This window comes from Neoarius graeffei, chromosome 7 (assembly GCF_027579695.1).
Source record: "Neoarius graeffei isolate fNeoGra1 chromosome 7, fNeoGra1.pri, whole genome shotgun sequence".
Taxonomy (NCBI): Eukaryota; Metazoa; Chordata; class Actinopteri; order Siluriformes; family Ariidae; genus Neoarius; species Neoarius graeffei.
This window is the reverse complement of record NC_083575.1, coordinates 10099283-10118280: the sequence shown is the minus strand read 5'-3', so window position 1 is coordinate 10118280 and position 18998 is coordinate 10099283. Positions and strand designations below refer to the sequence as shown.

At 39.7% G+C, this 18998-nt stretch overlaps 1 protein-coding gene across 2 annotated transcripts in view; it reads right to left on the bottom strand.

Annotated features, from left to right (window-relative positions):
• gfra1a (gdnf family receptor alpha 1a) overlaps positions 1 to 18998 on the bottom strand; it is a 270564-nt gene that overhangs the window by 39765 nt on the left and 211801 nt on the right. For both annotated transcript variants that reach the window (XM_060925260.1, XM_060925261.1), the window contains 2 exons: positions 16898 to 17007; positions 2422 to 2556 (listed from right to left, as the gene is read on the bottom strand). In XM_060925260.1, the coding sequence (XP_060781243.1) occupies positions 2422 to 2556; positions 16898 to 17007 (245 nt within the window). The remainder of the gene's footprint in view (positions 1 to 2421; positions 2557 to 16897; positions 17008 to 18998) is intronic.

The following is an 18998-nucleotide window of genomic DNA, read 5'->3' as shown; positions in this document are numbered from 1 at the left end:
TTCAGTTTATTTATTTAGTGCTTAATCCTAGCAGTAGCACTAGATTAGCCTCATCTTCTCGCTTTCCCGGCAGACAAAGAAATGATTCTGCGTATGCACAGAAGAAAAGTTTTTGTCATTGGATATTCGCATGAGCTCTGACATGTGATGTCATGTTGTCTTGACAACGTGCAATACTGTAACAATATTGCACACTAATTTTCCATTGGGGAGAGTGGTGTAATACATGGAGGATAAGCAATATGCTGCCAATATTGCATGCTATCAAATCAGATGAATGAAACCCACTAGGAGGGAATAGAACACGTTCTTATTCCATGGAAAAAATCGCCCATATGTATAATATTTCCTGATATCATGTTCATCATATGGAACCCTATGGCACAGCAATTTGCCGATTTCCATCTTTTATTTATTATCTATATTAACGTTTCTATTTAGTTCAGTTTATCACTCACATTATAACAGCAATTGGATGTGCTATACAGTAACCAAGTGCAAGCGCATGTTGATCCAAGTCAAGCTGTTTTTGTTCATCCAGATAATTCCTGAACATGTAAACGTGGAATATTGTTTAACAGCGATGTTGTCGTAATACTGTTAAATCTGACAAGTTGGTCATTGTAAATAAAGTTAGTTAAAGTGATGATGTATAGCCCCAATTCCCAAAAAGTACAGACACTGTGTAAAATATAAATACAAACAGAATGTGATGTTTTGCAAATCATGGAAACCCTATATTTTACGAAGACAACATGTCAAATTTTATTGTTGTTTGAAAAATATATGCTCATTTTGAATTTGAAGTCAGCAACATGCTTCAAAAAAAGTTGGGACAGGGGCATGTGTTTCAGCACCTCAACTTTTAACAACACACTGTAAACATTTGGGAACTGAGGAGACCAACTGCTGTTGTTTTGAAGGAGAAATGTTCACTGATTCTTGGCTGATATACAATTTCAGTTGCTCAGCAATACGGGGTCTACTTTGTCAAAGTTTGCGCTTCATAATGCTCCAAATGTTTTAAATGGGAGACAGGTCTGGACTGCAGGCAGGCCAGTTTAGCACCCATACTCTTTTACTATGGAGACATGCAGTTTTAATATGTGCAGAAAGCGGTTTGACATTGTCTTGCTGAAAGAAGGAAGGCCTTCCCTGAAAAGGATTTTGTCTGAATGGCAGCATATTGCTCTGAAACGTGTATAAATCGTTAATGATGCCTTCCCAGATGTACAAGCTACTCATGTCATGTGCACTAATGCCCCCTCATACCATCACAGATGCTGGCTTTTGAACTGTGCGCTGATAACAAGCTGGATGCTCTCTCTCCTCTTTAGCCTGGAGGACGTGGTGTCCATTATTTCTAAAAATAATTTCTACTTTTGATTCATCAGACCTAAGGACAATTTTCCACTTCGCCTCAGTCCATTGTAAAAGAGCTCACACCCAGAGAAGGTGGCGGTGTTTCTGGATATTGTTTATATCTGGTTTTAACTTGCATTTGTGGATGCAGTAATGAACTGTTTTCACAGACGATGGTTTTCTGAAGTGTTCCTGAGCCCATACAGTGATTTTTAATGCAGTGTTGCCTGAGGGCCTGAACATCACAGGCATTCAATGTCAGTTTTTACATACCGGTACAGAGATTTCTCCAGATTCTCTGAATCTTTTAATGATTTTATGGACCACAGATGATGTGATCCCCAAATTCTTTGCAGTTTTACATTAAGGAACGGTATTCCAAAATTGTTGCACTGTTTGCCCAAGCAGCCATTCACACGGCAGTGAACCCCTGCCCATCTTTACTTCTGAGAGACTCCGCCTCTCTGGGATGCTCTTTTTATACCCAGTCATACACAACTTTTTCAGTCTTTTGTTGCACCTGTCCCAACTTTTTTGAAACATCTGGCTACCATAAAATAAAATTAAATAAATAAATAAATAAACCATAAAATGTTAGTTACAACTTATGTTGTCTCTGGACTATTGTCAATGAAATGTAGAGTTTGCATGATTTGCAAATCATCACCTTTTTTTTGGGGGGGGGAGCAGGGTTATATTATGCTAATGTTGAATAAATGCTGTAAAATAATTGTGATTCTGTCGAAGTTCCTTTTCAGTAAATTGGTGCATAAACCTCGCAATATAAAGATGTTGAGCAATATGTAAGACTATTTTATATAGGAAAGATATGGAATCATGAAAGACAAGTCGGTGAAGAATGCGATTCAACAGGTGTCAGGTAATGGCGTGACAAAAACACTGTGAAAAATGAAGTGTGCTGGAAGCACAAAGCATAAAGAAGGACAGAAGACTGAAAGCTCCTGGAGCTCAAACTGCAAGATACTGAGTGGAAATATTAGAAAACTGAAAACAGTGGGAGATAAAGGAGGAGGGAAGCCAGACAGCGGCGTTACTCACGCAGACAGGCGTTGTCAGTGAAGAACTCCGTGAACCGCTCACAATCTTCTTTGCTGTTGCCGCTGTTGCTGCAGTCACAGAACGGTGACACACTGATTTTAGGGGAACGCAGGTAGTTTGGGGTCATCACTGTACCTGTGGAGGAAAAATACACCGCTATGATTTGTGTCAGTGCTTTGTAACAGTCAGAGTAAAGCTGTACTGTAACTTTAAGTATTAAGAACTTGGTTGCAGTTTCTCTGGAACATGATAAGATGTATTACTAGAGCGGCGGCTACAATTATTGACACCTTAACAATCTTTTTGACCATTGCAAAAGTAGAAAAGACTTTTAATATGTAAATTGTGCATGAATAATTACTCAAACTTCCACTGGAAAAAAATTAAGTTGATTCTCAATTGCTTAGCATATCAGATCATGTGACACCGTTCCACAATTATTGACACCTTTGTCCACAGTTATTGACACCGATCCACAATTATCGACATGCAGATAATTATTTATTTTAAAAAAATCCGGTATGTTGTATTAAGTTAACAAAAACATAGTTTATATTTCAAATTTGTTTTACATAGACTTAATTTAGTACATAATATATTTTATATACAGTGGTGCTTGAAAGTTTGTGAACCCTTTAGAATTTTCTACATTTCTGCATAAATATGACCTAAAACATCATCAGATTTTCACACAAGTCCTAAAAGTAGATAAAGAGAACCCAGTTACACAAATGAGACAAAAAATATTATACTTGGTCATTTATTTATTGAGGAAAATGAGCCAATATTACATATCTGTGAGTGGCAAAAGTATGTGAACCTTTGCTTTCAGTATCTGGTGTGACCCCCTTGTGCAGCAATAACTGCAACTAAATGTTTCCAGTAACTGTTGATGAGTCCTGCACACCGGCTTGGAGGAATTTTAGCCCGTTCCTCCGTACAGAACAGCTTCAACTCTGGGATGTTGGTGGGTTTCCTCACATGAACTGCTCGCTTCAGGTCCTTCCACAACATTTCGATTGGATTAAGGTCAGGACTTTGACTTGACCATTCCAAAACATTAACTTTATTCTTCTTTAACCATTCTTTGGTAGAATGACTTATGTGCTTAGGGTTGTTGTCTTGCTGCATGACCCACCTTCTCTTGAGATTCAGTTCATGGACAGATGTCCTGACATTTTCCTTTAGAATTCACTGGTATAATTCAGAATTCATTGTTCCGTCAATGATGGCAAGCCGTCCTGGCCCAGATGCAGCAAAACAGGCCCAAACCATGATACTACCACCACCATATTTCACAGGTGGGATAAGGTTCTTATGCTGGAATGCAGTGTTTTCCTTTCTCCAAGCATAATGCTTCTCATTTAAACAAAAAAGTTCTAAGTTGGTCTCATCTGTCCACAAAATCTTTTTCCAGTAGCCTTCTGGCTTGTTCACATGATCTTTAGCAATCTGCAGATGAGCAGCAATGTTCTTTTTGGAGAGCAGTGGCTTTCTCCTTGCAACCCTGCCATGCACACCATTGTTGCTCAGTGTTCTCCTGATAGTGGACTCATGAACATTAACATTAGCCAATGTGAGAGAGGCCTTCAGTTGCTTAGAAGTTACCCGTCCTCTGTGACCTTGCCGACTATTACATGCCTTGCTCTTGGAGTGATCTTTGTTGGTCGACCACTCCTGGGGAGGGTAACAATGGTCTTGAATTTCCTCCATTTGTACACAATCTGTCCGACTGTGGATTGGTGGAGTCCAAACTCTTTAGAGATGGTTTTGTAACCTTTTCCACCCTGATGAGCATCAACAACGCTCTTTCTGAGGTCCTCAGAAATCTCCTTTGTTCGTGCCATGATACACTTCCACAAACATGTGTTGTGAAGATCAGACTTTGATAGATCCCTGTTCTTTAAATAAAACAGGGTGCCCACTCACACCTGATTGTCATCCCATTAATTGAAAACACCTGACTCTAATTTCACCTTCAAATTAACTGCTAATCCTAGAGGTTCACATACTTTTGCCACTCACAGATATGTAATATTGGATCATTTTCCTCAATAAATAAATGACCAAGTATAATATTTTTGTCTCATTTCTTTAACTGGGTTCTCTTTATCTACTTTTAGGACTTGTGTGAAAATCTGATGATGTTTTAGGTCATATTTATGCAGAAATATAGAAAATTCTAAAGGGTTCACAAACTTTCAAGCACCACTGTAAATACATGGATGTCTGCGCTTATGTAAATGAGGAAGTAATTCTCATGTTTGTAAACAAATGAACTGGTAATTTTGAACCTGTGTCAGAAAATCTTTTTGTTCCATTTTCTATCCACTTTCTAAGTATTTTTGTAGATCGCATTTTGTTCATCATTCGTTGTTGTACAGTATGTATTCATTTCTAGTTTTGTTGTTTACCAATAAACATCAACAGGCAATTGATATTGTAATCACATGAAAATCCAGGTCAAAGGCTGCATGTCATTCCTCGAATCAAAATATAAAATGTCTACTGATATTGTAATATGTGGTAGATATTTACAACAAACTGCTAAAAAAAATAAATAAATAAATAATAATTCTGAATGGAATAGAAAAATCTGAATATTTAAACCACGTAATTTTTTATATGCTAGGAATTTAATTCTGGTCTAATTCTATTTATTGCAATCGGATTCCAAATACTCTATAAACATTCCATTCTGTTATGAATCAGAAAAAAAATATAAATCACAGCACTTTTATTTTTTTAAAGTACTTCATCTACTTCAACAATGTTACACAAAGATCGATCCATAACAGTTGTAAATGTCACTTAATTCCACAGGGTGTCGATAATGGTGAACACCGGTGAAAGTGATCACTATTATCGACACCTCACACACGTGACTTCTCAAACGCGGGTTTAGATACAAAATGGCGACTGTCAATTGAAAGAGTAAGAAACAAAGTAGGTTTCGACAAGATCATGAAATATCAGTGAATTTGATCAGTAAAAACATGTCCATGATCTTTCCACCATGCTTACCTGCTCAGTCTTCTACAACAGAAAAGTAACAGATGTCGTGTATTCCCACCTGACTGTATTTAACAGAATGTTACAGAGCGCAACCCTTCACGAGGTGTGTAAAACGTGTGAGACCGGATATGATGTATAACTCACAAGACAGCAAGTGTTGTGAAAATCCCAAGCAGAGACATTAACTAGTTCGCAACACCACGACACCATGAACAGTCTCAGATATCAGACAGGCAAGTTCATCTTTGGCACCAACACCCAACCCAAGTTCTTTGATTTTGGTGTCGATCCGATTTCCAGCCATTTTCTTTGCTTGTTGTTTTGAGGTCGCCACTGGTTGTTTTAAACTGAGGCAGTATGAGTGATGTCATGATATCACGAATCACATTTAATCTCCTCATTAACCAGTGAAACCAAATGTTTTTTCTTAATAATGTTTCTATTTTTCAAAATATTTACATGGAAATTGGCAGGCACATCGATGTTTGTATACGGAATACAAAGTTTGAGAAATTAGTAAAAACAAATTCTGCAAATTAGTATTTCATATTAATGATGCTAATTAGGTAAAACATTAAATCGGTACACTCAATAAAAAAGTCATAAAAGATTATTCCTAATCCCTTCTTTGTGCTCTGTAGGGCTTTGTATTTCTCAAAAGTAGGGCCTACTAGTATTTATATGAAAGAATATAAATGATAATATTCACAGCTTTCAAGGCGAATCTCAAAAAAACTGTCTGATCCACATCCAATAAACAATTCACATTAACTGGACTGAAATTGACTCTCGCGTTTCTGACTTCCATTTCTTTTTTAATTTTAATCTCATTCCGACCGCTAAGATCTCAATATTTTTCATCAAAACAACTCCAGTTATATTCTAAAACAGTTATTTATTTACATGAATCAGTTTGATTTGAAAAAAAAAATAAGTAGGTAAAGCTCTGAAAACTCACTTCAAAGTCTCCTGTGAATCATAGCATCAAAACTAGCAGATGGAAAATTTTGCTGAATCCTTCATCAGAAACAGTGAGAGTGAAAGAACAGCCCTATAAAAGTTATCTGATTGATATTCATCATTAATCCAGTGGGAAACTAGTCAGAAGAGAGAGAGAGAGAGAGAGAGAGAGAGAGAGAGAGAGCCTGACTGCTTTCCCGTGACTCGAAAATCACTGGCAGTTTCCCGACATCCCGCGAGCAGAGAGTGAAATCTGTTGTTCCAACTTCAACCTGCCATTAACCAGATAAATTTCTTTGGAAAGCAGAGATAAGATTTTTAATGATAGTATTCACGATAGAAAATATTCAAGAATTAAACAATGACAGATTTGGAAACTTTGAGCGTCTGCATGGACAGTTTTCACAGCATGGCCTAATAAAACTTCCGCGCTAGCAAGCGACTGTGACAATTTGTAAACAAATATGGCCGCCAAATTTGCTTCGTTAAATACGGAAGATTTTGAGAGAATTTTGAAAGAGAAAGACGCGTTGAACACCCAAAAGGAATGCATATGTAGTATTATGATGATGATAATAATAATAATAATGGCGGCACGGTGGTGTAGTGGTTAGCGCTGTCGCCTCACAGCAAGAAGGTCCGGGTTTGAGCCCTGTGGCCGGCGAGGGCCTTTCTGTGCGGAGTTTGCATGTTGTCCGCGTGGGTTTCCTCCGGGTGCTCCGGTTTCCCCCACAGTCCAAAGACATGCAGGTTAGGTTAACTGGTGACTCTAAATTGAGCGTAGGTGTGAATGTGAGTGTGAATGGTTGTCTGTGTCTATGTGTCAGCCCTGTGATGACCTGGCGACTTGTCCAGGGTGTACCCCGCCTTTCGCCCATAGTCAGCTGGGATAGGCTCCAGCTTGCCTGCGACCCTGTAGAAGGATAAAGCGGCTACAGATAATGAGATGAGATGAGAATAATAATAATAATTGGCTGGCTTTTTTCATGGTATATCAGCTACTCGTCTTCGACTCGCTCAATATCTTGCTAGCTGAATGGAATATATCTGATATACCACTCAACACCAACCAATATTATTTAAATCTCCGGTTTTCAGTGTGAGCAGGAATGGTGTCTCAGCATCATCATTTTCAGTTTGACTCGATCTCCCGCTCAGTTACATTGTTCTACATATACAGTTATATTGAACCATCTCACAAAAGACTTACATGCATTTTTAATCATAATGAATCAAACATGAGTCTCGAATCACTCCAATCATTCTCGAGTGACATCCTAAGGTTTAAAATGGGGATTTTTTTCAAGTAAATATCATTCCTGATGATGAATATTTAAATCATGCTTGCTGAAAGTGAAACAATCTGTGAAATGTTATTGCGTGTATTGTCATATTCTGTGTGTTGCTGTGAACGAATTTTCTCTCCACGATTTGATTTCACACGATTTGGAACAATTTCAACACGCATGGATTTTAAAGAAGACAGGAGAGAAGCTTTAAGTGCTAACCATGCACCTCGACCTTAGCTGACCTTAATCCGTCAGCCTTGACAGTGACAAAAAATAAACCACAATCTCTCTGTCTGTTTCTACATGGTAACAGGCAACAATCCAGACGCCCTCATTTTGTTTGTGTGTGTTTTGTTTTCTGGCGCTGAGTTTGTACCAGACACATTTCAGCGGTGGTGGTTTGGCACAATGTGATCGATGAAGAAGGAATGTCAGTTTCAACGGCTAAGGAAAAGGACACAAAAGGATTTGTGTGCAGTTCCCTCTCCTTCTCACTTTGTTATCCAAGTGTCTGGCTTGTCTTTTCCCATTTTTTACATCATCACATCCTATTTCGTGACTCGCTACAGCTCTTACTTTGTTAGGAAAAAAAAAATGAACCGAGATCATCTATGTGGGAAAGATGAAAAAAAATTTGCCGCCAATTTATTTTATTGTGTGAATTCAATGGAGAGGAAAGCCTTGAATGATTAAGCGAAATAATATGAATGAATATGAAAAATGAAAGCTGTGTATGCAGAGGAGCTGGGACAAAATCACTGGAATTTTAAGAAACGATTTAATTTGGCGCTTATACATACAAATGAGATAACATGAAACACCATATTTAAGTGTCAGCACCGGCTCTGAACTTCATCTTGAGTTCATAACGTTTCACTCGAGTGGGCGGACACATTTTCAGCCATGATAAAGTGTGAACTTGACCAAGATTTATTGCTGGAGCTTTAGTCCGACCACTGCCGTAATGAAGAAGCATAAGTTGTCAGGAATAAAGCACACAAGGTGTGTTGGGATAAGAAAATAATCAGCGACTTCTGACAATTTCCCAATCACGGCACGTTTTATTCATCTTACATCACTGCAATTTTGTCAACACTTCCAAATTTTTATTTATAAAGGAACATGCTGCACTGTTTTAAAAATCAATGTATAGTTACATTGAATGTTGTGGAACATCTGTGGAATATCTGTGAAACGGCGTTGATGTACCTCTTCAAGTGAATAAGTAGACTTTCGTATGGTTGAAAACATCAAGCAACAGCTTAACGGTTCAAGGGTTGACTTGGGTGGTGTTTACATTAGACCAGGGGTGGGCAATTATTTTTTCCATGGGGCCACATGAGAAACAGAAAATTTTGTGGAGGGCCGGACCAAAAGGCTGAACTAAATTCTGCATAATATTAATTGTATTTCTTTATATAAAACAATAAATAACATTGTTTTTACAAGCTGCTAAGACTGGTAAGAGTATGGAAAAAAAACGAGGTTGCCTTACAAAAAATTTCATTTATTCAATCAAATTTCCCAAAACAATGGTTAACAAAATGTGAACGTTTGTACCATATTTTTTTTCAGTCACGTTCACCCCAAAACACAATAAAGACATCGCAATATTGTCTTTCTACTCCAAATATCAAGCAAGATACATCATATTATAATAATGATGCCCACATTTGTAGTCTAATCACCTCTTTTGGTGTTTTTCAGTTTTTTATTTGTTCAGTGAGAGAAATCTAGTCTCTGTTGGTCTTTAACGAGTGCATCAAAGTCAGATTAAATGTCTGAGGTGGAGATGCGAAGCACAGCTGACAGATGATCATCAGTCGATTCGGTGTAGGTATCAGATTGGCTCAGGCGCTTGCTGGTGACGTCACAATATGTGATTGGCTGGACCGTTTGAAGGATGACGTACAAGTTTGTGGTTGGTCTGGACAAATTACGGAAGTAGTTATCGCGGGATTAGGTTTCGTGGGATTTCATGTCATGTTCATGTCGCGCGCATTGTGTTTTTGTTGAACACAACTTCAAAATAAAAGCAATGCACATTGTCCATGCATGGGGTAAAATTAGAAAATACATTTATTTTGGAATTTCTAATTAACCTTACGCGGGCCGGTCAGAATGAACTAAAGGGCCGCATAATGCCCAGGTCTCCATTAGACCGTATCCGTATCGTTTTCGTTGCAGATGCACTGTCCGTGCACATTAAAACGACCGGAAAACGACTCCACAGGCGGAACAGTTTGAATCCGCCAGGGCCCACGTATTCAACCCAGTACGTATCTGATCCGGTGCTGTGTAAACATTGAGGAACGAGGATACGCAGTGCTGAGCTCTAGCTGACGTCGTCATTGGACAACGTCACTGTGACCTCCACCTTCCTGATTCGCTGGCGTTGGTCATGCCACGTTGGTCATGTGAATGAGCAATACAGGAAGTGTGTTGAGGAAGTCATTAAGTGAATGAGCAATACAGGAAGTGTGTTGGTTACCGTAGCACTAAATAGTCTTGTTGTAATCGCAAAAAACGGCCATTCTGCGAGGTGAAGAGTGTACCGAACACTGTTAGATCCTTCTAGCATAAACACGAAGGCCATACACGGTGTAAAAAAGGCGTCATTGTAGTACCAGTACCGCCGATAACAGACTGGCATACTTCATTTTTTACAACGACATCCTTCCACTTGCAAGTGGTGAGTGACTTGCGCATGCCCGATATGCACTGGGATCATGTGACGTGCCGTCTAATTAGTCATGTGATTAGCGTATCCGTGTATTGGCGTTGCTGTGTGCACGGGGAACGGTTTTGTTGCGGGCACAGAAATTTTGTGTGTGTACGCGAATCATTTTAAAAACGTTAATCTGATGATCCGCTGATTCGAAATAATGTAAACAGGGCCTTGGGCTGTGTCTGAAATCACTCACTCGTTCACTACTCCCCACTCACTATCTAGGGAATTCTATCTAGTGAGCTCATTGGTAAAACGAAGGGAAAAAAAAAACACTTTCGGACACTACTCCGCCGCGCCATTATTTACGCCATTACTGTCAGACAATTAAAACGTGCCAGATCAGTCGGCTGGTGGGCTTTCAAAATAATAAATGCAAATTATACTGAGCATATTTCCCACATTAATAAATACAAAGTACTTTGTGTCTGCTGCATCTTTCACTTCTTTTAAATCAAGGCTGAATACTCTTTCTTCTTAGCCTTTTATTAAATCAAATTTGAGACTTTTGATTAATTCCTCACTCTGAACTATAACTTTTATTCTTGTTATTATACCCCCGGCGGCACGGTGGCGTAGTGGTTAGCGCTGTCGCCTCACAGCAAGAAGGTCCGGGCTCGAGCCCCATGGCCGTCGAGGGCCTTTCTGTGTGGAGTTTGCATGTTCTCCCCGTGTCCGCGTGGGTTTCCTCCGGGTGCTCCGGTTTCCTCCACAGTCCAAAGACATGCAGGTTAGGTTAACTGGTGACTCTAAATTGACCGTAGGTGTGAATGTGAGCGTGAATGGTTGTCCGTGTCTATGTGTCAGCCCTGTGATGACCTGGCGACTTGTCCAGGGTGTACCCCGCCTTTCGCCCGTAGTCAGCTGGGATAGGCTCCAGCTTGTCTGCGACCCTGTAGAACAGGATAAAGCGGCTAGAGATAATGAGATGAGATTATACCCCCGCTCCAAAGGAGGGGGGATACTGTTTTTTTTTTTTTTTTACCTCTGTCCATCTGTCCGTCCATATCTCCGTATTTCCGTCCGTCTGAAACACCCTTTTTCTCAGCAACCACAAATCATAGCTACTTGGTATTTGGTACCAAGTGTCAACTTGGGGCTCTATACCATGTACACTGTTTTCAGGTCTGTCGCACATCGACTTCCTGTTTACCGACTGAATGTATTTATGAAACATATAGCATGGATTTGCAAGATTTTCGTAACACTTTTCTCAGCAACTACAAATCACAACTGCTTGGTATTTGGTATCAAGCTTCAGCTTGGGGTTCTATACCGTGTATACCGTTTTCAGGTCTGTCACACGTCGACTTCCTGTTTACCGACTTAATGTTTTTATGAAGCATGTAGGGTGGATTTCCAAAAATTTCATAACACTTTTCTCAGCAGCTATGAATGTACATTTTATAATGTGTTTCTTCGTCTGTTCATGCACCCCAACACGACAATATTATTGCCATTTTCGTGCCACAACTTATAAATTTGTCCGGTGCCCGTTGTCACAAGAAAAAACAAACTACCGCTATACTCAATCTAAAATACTTAACACTCCTTGTGCAACAGCTTTTACAGCTTTTCTTTCAGCGCAACCACAATGCGTGATGGTATATATTGCTTGGTTAGTGCCCATCGGTTGTACACTACTTTTCACGGCGGGATACTATGAGTCCACTATATAGGGTGTAATAATTCTCACTATACTGTACATTCGGACAGCACTACAAAATGCCGAACTCACTATATAGTCCACTATATGGTGAGTAGTGAGTGATTTCAGACACAGGGTTGGAGTGTACACCATACAACCACACCACACTTTGTAAGGCATTACTATCGAAAGGGTAATGTTTTACAATGAGTGTTTTGATTTGATTTGATTTGATTACACTCGGTGAAAATGTGAATTTAATCGCATTTAATCTAAACCTTAAATTTCATCATGTATTGAAGTTACCTTTAAGACCAGCCCTTAAATTTACATTACATTAAAGGCATTGAGCAGACACCCTTATCCAGAATGGCATAGAACAGGGGTGTCAAACCTGATCCATAAAGGGCCGTGTGGCTGCAGGTTTTCATTCCAGCCATGCAGCAGCACACCTGACTTGGCTCATTCAATCAACTGAACTGTCTTCACAAAGTCAAATACTTGCAGCCACACCCACCCTTGATTAAAGGGTGGGTGTGTCAGTTGATTGAATAAGCCAAATCAGGGTGCTGCTGCATGGCTGGAATGAAAACCTGCAGCCACACGGCCCTTTATGGATCAGGTTTGACACCCCTGGCATAGAACATACCCAGAGCATCCTGGGGACCAGTTGGGAGTTAAATGCCTTGCTCAAGGGCACTTCAGCCATTCCTGCTGGTCTTGGGACTCAAACCAGTGACCTTTTGGTCCCAAAGCTGCTTCTCTCACCATTACACCATGGCTTTCCCGAATATCTTTTTTTAAAATTCATTAAACATACTAGTAGCTTTTTAAGATCCTTTATTGCTATTCTTAAAAGTCATAGTGACTTTAAGTGAATTTAAACGTTAAATTTAGTAATTCTGAGTGACGTCTGAAACGTTCTTTTGAACCGCATTTCGTAATCTTTAAGAAGTCATGGAAAGTCACTTCAAGTTATGCAGTAAGAATTCTTCAAGTTACAGTGGGGAAAACAAGTATTTGATCCTTTGCTGATTTTGTTGGTTTGGCCACTAATAAAGACTCGATCAGTCTGTAATATTAATGGTAGGTGTAGTCTAACATGCTGAGACAGAATATCACAAAGAAAATCAAGAAATCGACTTTAAAGAATTTGTATTAATTTATTTGCATTTTATTGAGGAAAATAAGTATTTGAACCCTCTTGCCAAAAGGACTTAGTACTTTGTGACAAACCCCTTATTAGCAAGCACAGAGGTCAGACGTTTTTTGTAGCTGATGACCAGGTTTCTGCACATATTAGGAGGAATTTTGGTCCACTCTTCTTTGCAAATGACCTCTAAATCATCAAGTTTCCGTGGCTGTCGCTTGGCAACTCTGAGCTTCAGCTCTCTCCATAGATTTTCTATAGAATTCAGGTCCGGAGACTGGCTGGGCCACTCCATGACCTTGATATGTTTCTTCTTCAGCCATTCCTTGGTTGCCTTGGCTGTATGCTTTGGGTCATTATCCTGCTGGAAGACCCATCCACGACCCATTTTAAGCTTCCTGGCAGAGGGAAGGAGGTTTTCACTTAGGATTTTACGGTACATGGCTCCGTCCATCCTCCCATTGATACGGTGAAGTAGCCCTGTGCCCTGTGCAGAAAAACACCCCCAAAGCATAATGTTACCACCTCCATGCTTGACAGTGGGGATGGTGTTCTTGGGGTCATAAGCAGCATGTCTCTCCCTCCAGACACGACGGGTTGAATTGATGCCAAAGAGCTCAATTTTGGTCTCATCTGACCATAACACCTTCTCTCAGTCACTCTCCAAGTCATTCAGATGTTCATTGGCAAAGTTCAGGCGGGCCTGCACATGTGCTTTCTTAAGCAGGGGTACTTTGCGAGCACTGCAAGATGTTAGACCATTGCGGTGTAAAGTGTTCCCAACTGTTTGCTTGTTGACTGTGATCCCAGCTGCTTTAAGATCATCCACTAACTCTGCCCGTGTTGTATTAGGTCTATTTCTCACCGTTCTCATGATCCTGGAAACCCCACGAGGTGAGATCTTGTTTGGAGCCCCAGACCTAGGTCGATTGATGATCATGTTGTGAGTCTTGTACTTGCGCACAATTGCACCAACAGTTGTCACCTTAACGCCCAGCTTCTTGCTAATGGTTTTGTAGCCCATACCGGTCTTGTGCAGGTCTACAATCTTCTCCCTTAAATCCACAGAAAGCTCTTTAGTCTTTCCCATGTTGGAGAGTTTGGAGTCTGACAAACTGACTGATTCTGTGGCCAGGTGGCTTTTATACAAGTCATTAGTGATATCAGGTATCTTCAATTTAGGTGACAAGGTAATTTGGAGAGTCTAACTTGTCTGTATTAACAAGAACTCTTGATGGTTACTAGGGGATCAAATACTTCTTTTTCTCAATAAAATACAAATAAATTAATATAGATATTTAAAAGTTATTTTCTGGATTTTCTTTTTGATATTCTGTCTCCACATGTTAGAATACACCTACCATTAAAATTACAGACTGATCAAGTCTTTCTTAGTGGGTAAACCAACAAAATCAGCAAGGGATCAAATACTTGTTTTCCCCACTGTATAAACAAACACACTGAAATTTAGCATTTTGTAAACTTTTAGGATGCTTTCAGAATATCTTCAAGCTGTTAATTCATCGAGGGTTTGTTTTGCAGTTGAACCTGCTATCAGACCCGCTGTCATAGCAAATGATCTGCTCGATCAGAATCGAGCATTTAATTGTGCTGTGATTATATAATTATTTTTGTAGCCAGAATTTTCTCAGGTCATTACATCATCCAGGTGTGATTGATTGATTAATAAATAGAGCGGTGGCTACAGTTATCGACGGTCCATAATTATCGACACCTTTTCAGATTTACCAATAAAAAAACAATTTTACAAAGGTGAGTTTCAGTTACAACAGTTATTATTGGTTAATTAATCAACCGGAAGACCCGCCTCGCCCTTTGAGCTTGTCGCCTGAATGGATTTTTTTCAAAGCAATCAGCAATTTTTTGGAAAACCTGGACATTATCATTGCAGGTAAGCATGGTGGAAAGATCATGGGCATGTTTTTACTGATCAAATTCACTGATATTTCATGATCTTGTCGAAACCTACTTTGTTTCTTACTCTTTCATTTGACAGTCGCCATTTTGTATCTAAACCCGCGTTTGAGAAGTCACGTGTGTGAGGTGTCGATAATAGTGATCACTTTCACCGGTGTCCACCATTATCGACACCCTGTGGAATTAAGTGACATTTACAACTGTTATGGATCGATCTTTGTGTAACATTGTTGAAGTAGATAAAATACTTAAAAAAAAAAAAAGTGCTATGATTTATAATATTTTTTTTTTGCTGATTCATAACAGAACGGAATGTTTATAGAGTATTTGGAGTCCAATTGCAAATTAGACCAGAATTTAATTCCTAGCATATAAAAAATTACATGCTTGAAATATTCTAATTTTTCTATTCCATTCAGATTTTTTTTTTTTGCAGTTTGTTGTAAATATCTACCACATATTACAATATCAGTACACATTTTATATTTTAGTTCGAGGAATGACATGCAACCTTTGACTTGGATTTTCATGTGGTTACAATGTCAATTACCTGTTGACATTTATTGGTAAACTAGAAATTAATACAAACAACAATGAATGATGAACAAAATGTGATCTCCGAAAATACTTCAAAAGTGGGTAAAAAGTGGAACCAAAAGATTTTCTGACACAGCTTAAACATTATCGATTCTCATCTCATCTCATCTCATTATCTCTAGCCGCTTTATCCTGTTCTACAGGGTCGCAGGCAAGCTGGAGCCTATCCCAGCTGACTACAGGCGAAAGGCCGGGTACACCCTGGACAAGTCGCCAGGTCATCACAGGGCTGACACACAGACACAGACAACCATTCACACTCACATTCACACCTACGCTCAATTTAGAGTCACCAGTTAACCTAACCTGCATGTCTTTGGACTGTGGGGGAAACCGGAGCACCCGGAGGAAACCCACGCGGACACGGGGAGAACATGCAAACTCCACACAGAAAGGCCCTCGCCGGCCACGGGGCTCGAACCCGGACCTTCTTGCTGTGAGGCGACAGCGCTAACCACTACACCACCGTGCTGCCCATTATCAATTCATTTGTTTAAAACATTAGAATTACTTCCTCATTTATGTAAGCACCGACATCCATATATTTATATAAAATATATTTTGTACTAAATAAGTCTATGTAAAACAAATTTGAAATAAAAACCGTTTTGTTAACTCAATACCGATTTTTTTTTCATAAATAATCATGTGGATGTCGATAATTGTGGAACGGTGTCGATAACTGTGGACAAAGGTGTCGATAATTGTGTCACATGATCTGATAGGCTAAGTAATCGGGACCCAAGTCATTTTTTTTTCCAGTGGAAGTTTGAGTAATTATTCATGCACAATTTACGTATTGAAAGTCTTTTCTACTTTTGCAACGGCCAAAAGATCGTTAAAGTGTCTAATTGTAGCCGCCACTCTCGTTCAATCTCAATTATGTCCTCAGTGTAATATTTTATGTCTTGTTCACCAAAATAATAACAATAATAAAAGTTAATGAAAAATTGTTGAGGAAAAATTGTCAGCTTTCAACTTCTTCGTCAAGTTTACCTATTAAAAGTTTGACCTGTGAGAATTTTGTCAACTTTTGACACACTGTTTGACACTATTTCTGGTACACTGGATATTTCTTCCCAGTCAGTCAAACTAATGAAGTGCCTCAGTCTCAGAATGAGTTTCATGACAGTCCCTTGCCAAATCCTTACCAATGAGGCCTGAGTAGGAGAGGAGACAATCAGCGTAGTTTTCTTTCAGACAGCCCGAAAGAGATCGTGGCTCAGACTGACAGTTGGAAAAGAAATCCGCAAGGCGTGACCTGAAACACAGACAAATGCATGAGAAACATGTTGTCATACTTGTGTTTTTTTTTTTTTTAATGGATATTTACACTGATGTTCTGATATTTGCCAGCAAACATGCTCAAAAAAGGTGGCAAGTTATGAAACCTCATGAAGTTGGATCTCACTCATCCAATTCAAACAATTTAGAAATATGTCTTAAAGAAATATCGGCAGTCCTGTTTCTACTCTTTCTACGTATTTGTTGGTCGTAAAACATTTTTAAATTTTTTGTTTGTGGTTTTGTTGCATAGCCAATCAGAGTTTTGTGTCTTATTCTAAACCACAGGTGTATTTTATTAACTCTGGTTATGGCATCTTAGTTATCGGGCACCATGTGTCTGGTTCCGTGACTATTGGCCCTTTTCCACTACCCTTTTTCAGCTCGCTTCAGCTCACTTCAGCCCGACACGGCTCGTGTTTTGACTACCTTAGAGCAGCACGACTCAGCTCGCTTCAGCCCTGCTTAGCACCCAAAACTCGCACAGTTTTGGAGTGGGGCTGAAGCGAGCCAAACCAAGCAGAGTGAGGCTAGGGGCGTGAGCAGACACTCCCCTGTGCACTGATTGGTGAGGAGGAGTGTCCTCACATGCCCACACACGCCCCGCGAGCACGCTGGGATCTGTAAACACCGTAAACCCGGAAGAAGAAGAATTACGAATTACGAGAATTTCTGAAGCCTTATGCGCCTCGCCTCATCTATACGCTCTTGCCAGTATCTGTTGGCGTTGTCGGTGACAACAAGCCACAGCACCAAGACCAGCAACACTAACGACTCCATGTCCTCCATGTTTATTGTTTACTATCCGGGTCGTGAGACTACCGCTTAAAAGATCACTGATGTCACTGTTTGCGCTGCCTAACGACATCACGTGACATCCACCCACTTTCGCTAACTCCACCCAATGTGTCCACCCACTTCCAGCCAGCACGGTGTTAGGGTTTTGCTGGGATTCGAACCTGGTTCGTTGGTGTGATGATCCAGCAAACCCCCACTAGGCCACCAGGGGAATGACTCAAATGCAGAGGCGTGAGGCGGAAGTAGAAAAAGTAACAAAAGGTTTATTTATACTATGTACACTATATACAATCCAGGGCAAAACAAAAAAAACAAAAACAAAGAGTATAATTCAAAAAGAAAAAGGCAAAAATGCAAAAGCTCAGAAGATCCACAAAACACAGTACAAAGGAAACTGGAGATAAACATAACAGCACAAAGACTCCGTGACAAGAGGACTGAACTCAGGGGTATAAATACACAAACTAATTAAGGACACAGGTGAAGATAATTAGGACTAACAGGCAATTAACAAAAAAAAACACAAAACACAGGAACAGTGGCGGCCTCTAGAGGCCAAAATAAATATGACACGAAAAGGAAATAACAGCGGCCTCTAGAGGCCAAAACAGTCCAAGTCCTAACACACGGTTCAGCGCGGTTGTAGTCGAAATGCAACTCCAACAGCTCGATGCAGCTCGACTCAGCCCAACTCAGCACGGCACGGCTCAGCCCAACTCAGCCACGTTGGTAGTGGAAAAGCGGCATATGCCTCTTAATGTGTCTAAATTTTCAAGAAAACTTTCAAGAAAAAAGGAAATATTTTTTCCTGTTGTGGTGTATGACTGAATACGATATACAAGAATTGCAATACGATTTCCAGTATCTTCCCAGTAAACTTGACTTAAATTGAAACTCACATATAATTGAAATGAAAGAGCAGCTGTTTACCTTGTGTTGAAAATATACCACTATTCAAATCTATGAACGTCTTATTATACGTTAATAATTAAATCTTTCAGACACTAGAAGCCATTTTTATGTCTAAAATCAGACTTGTAGTCCTCGATTCTGACTCGTGCCCTAATTTTAAGGACTTGTGACTTGACTTGGATGCTGATGCTCGGACTTGGAATCAGACTCATTAATTGGAGACGAGGACTTGGAGTTTTTTCTTTCTTAACAAAACTA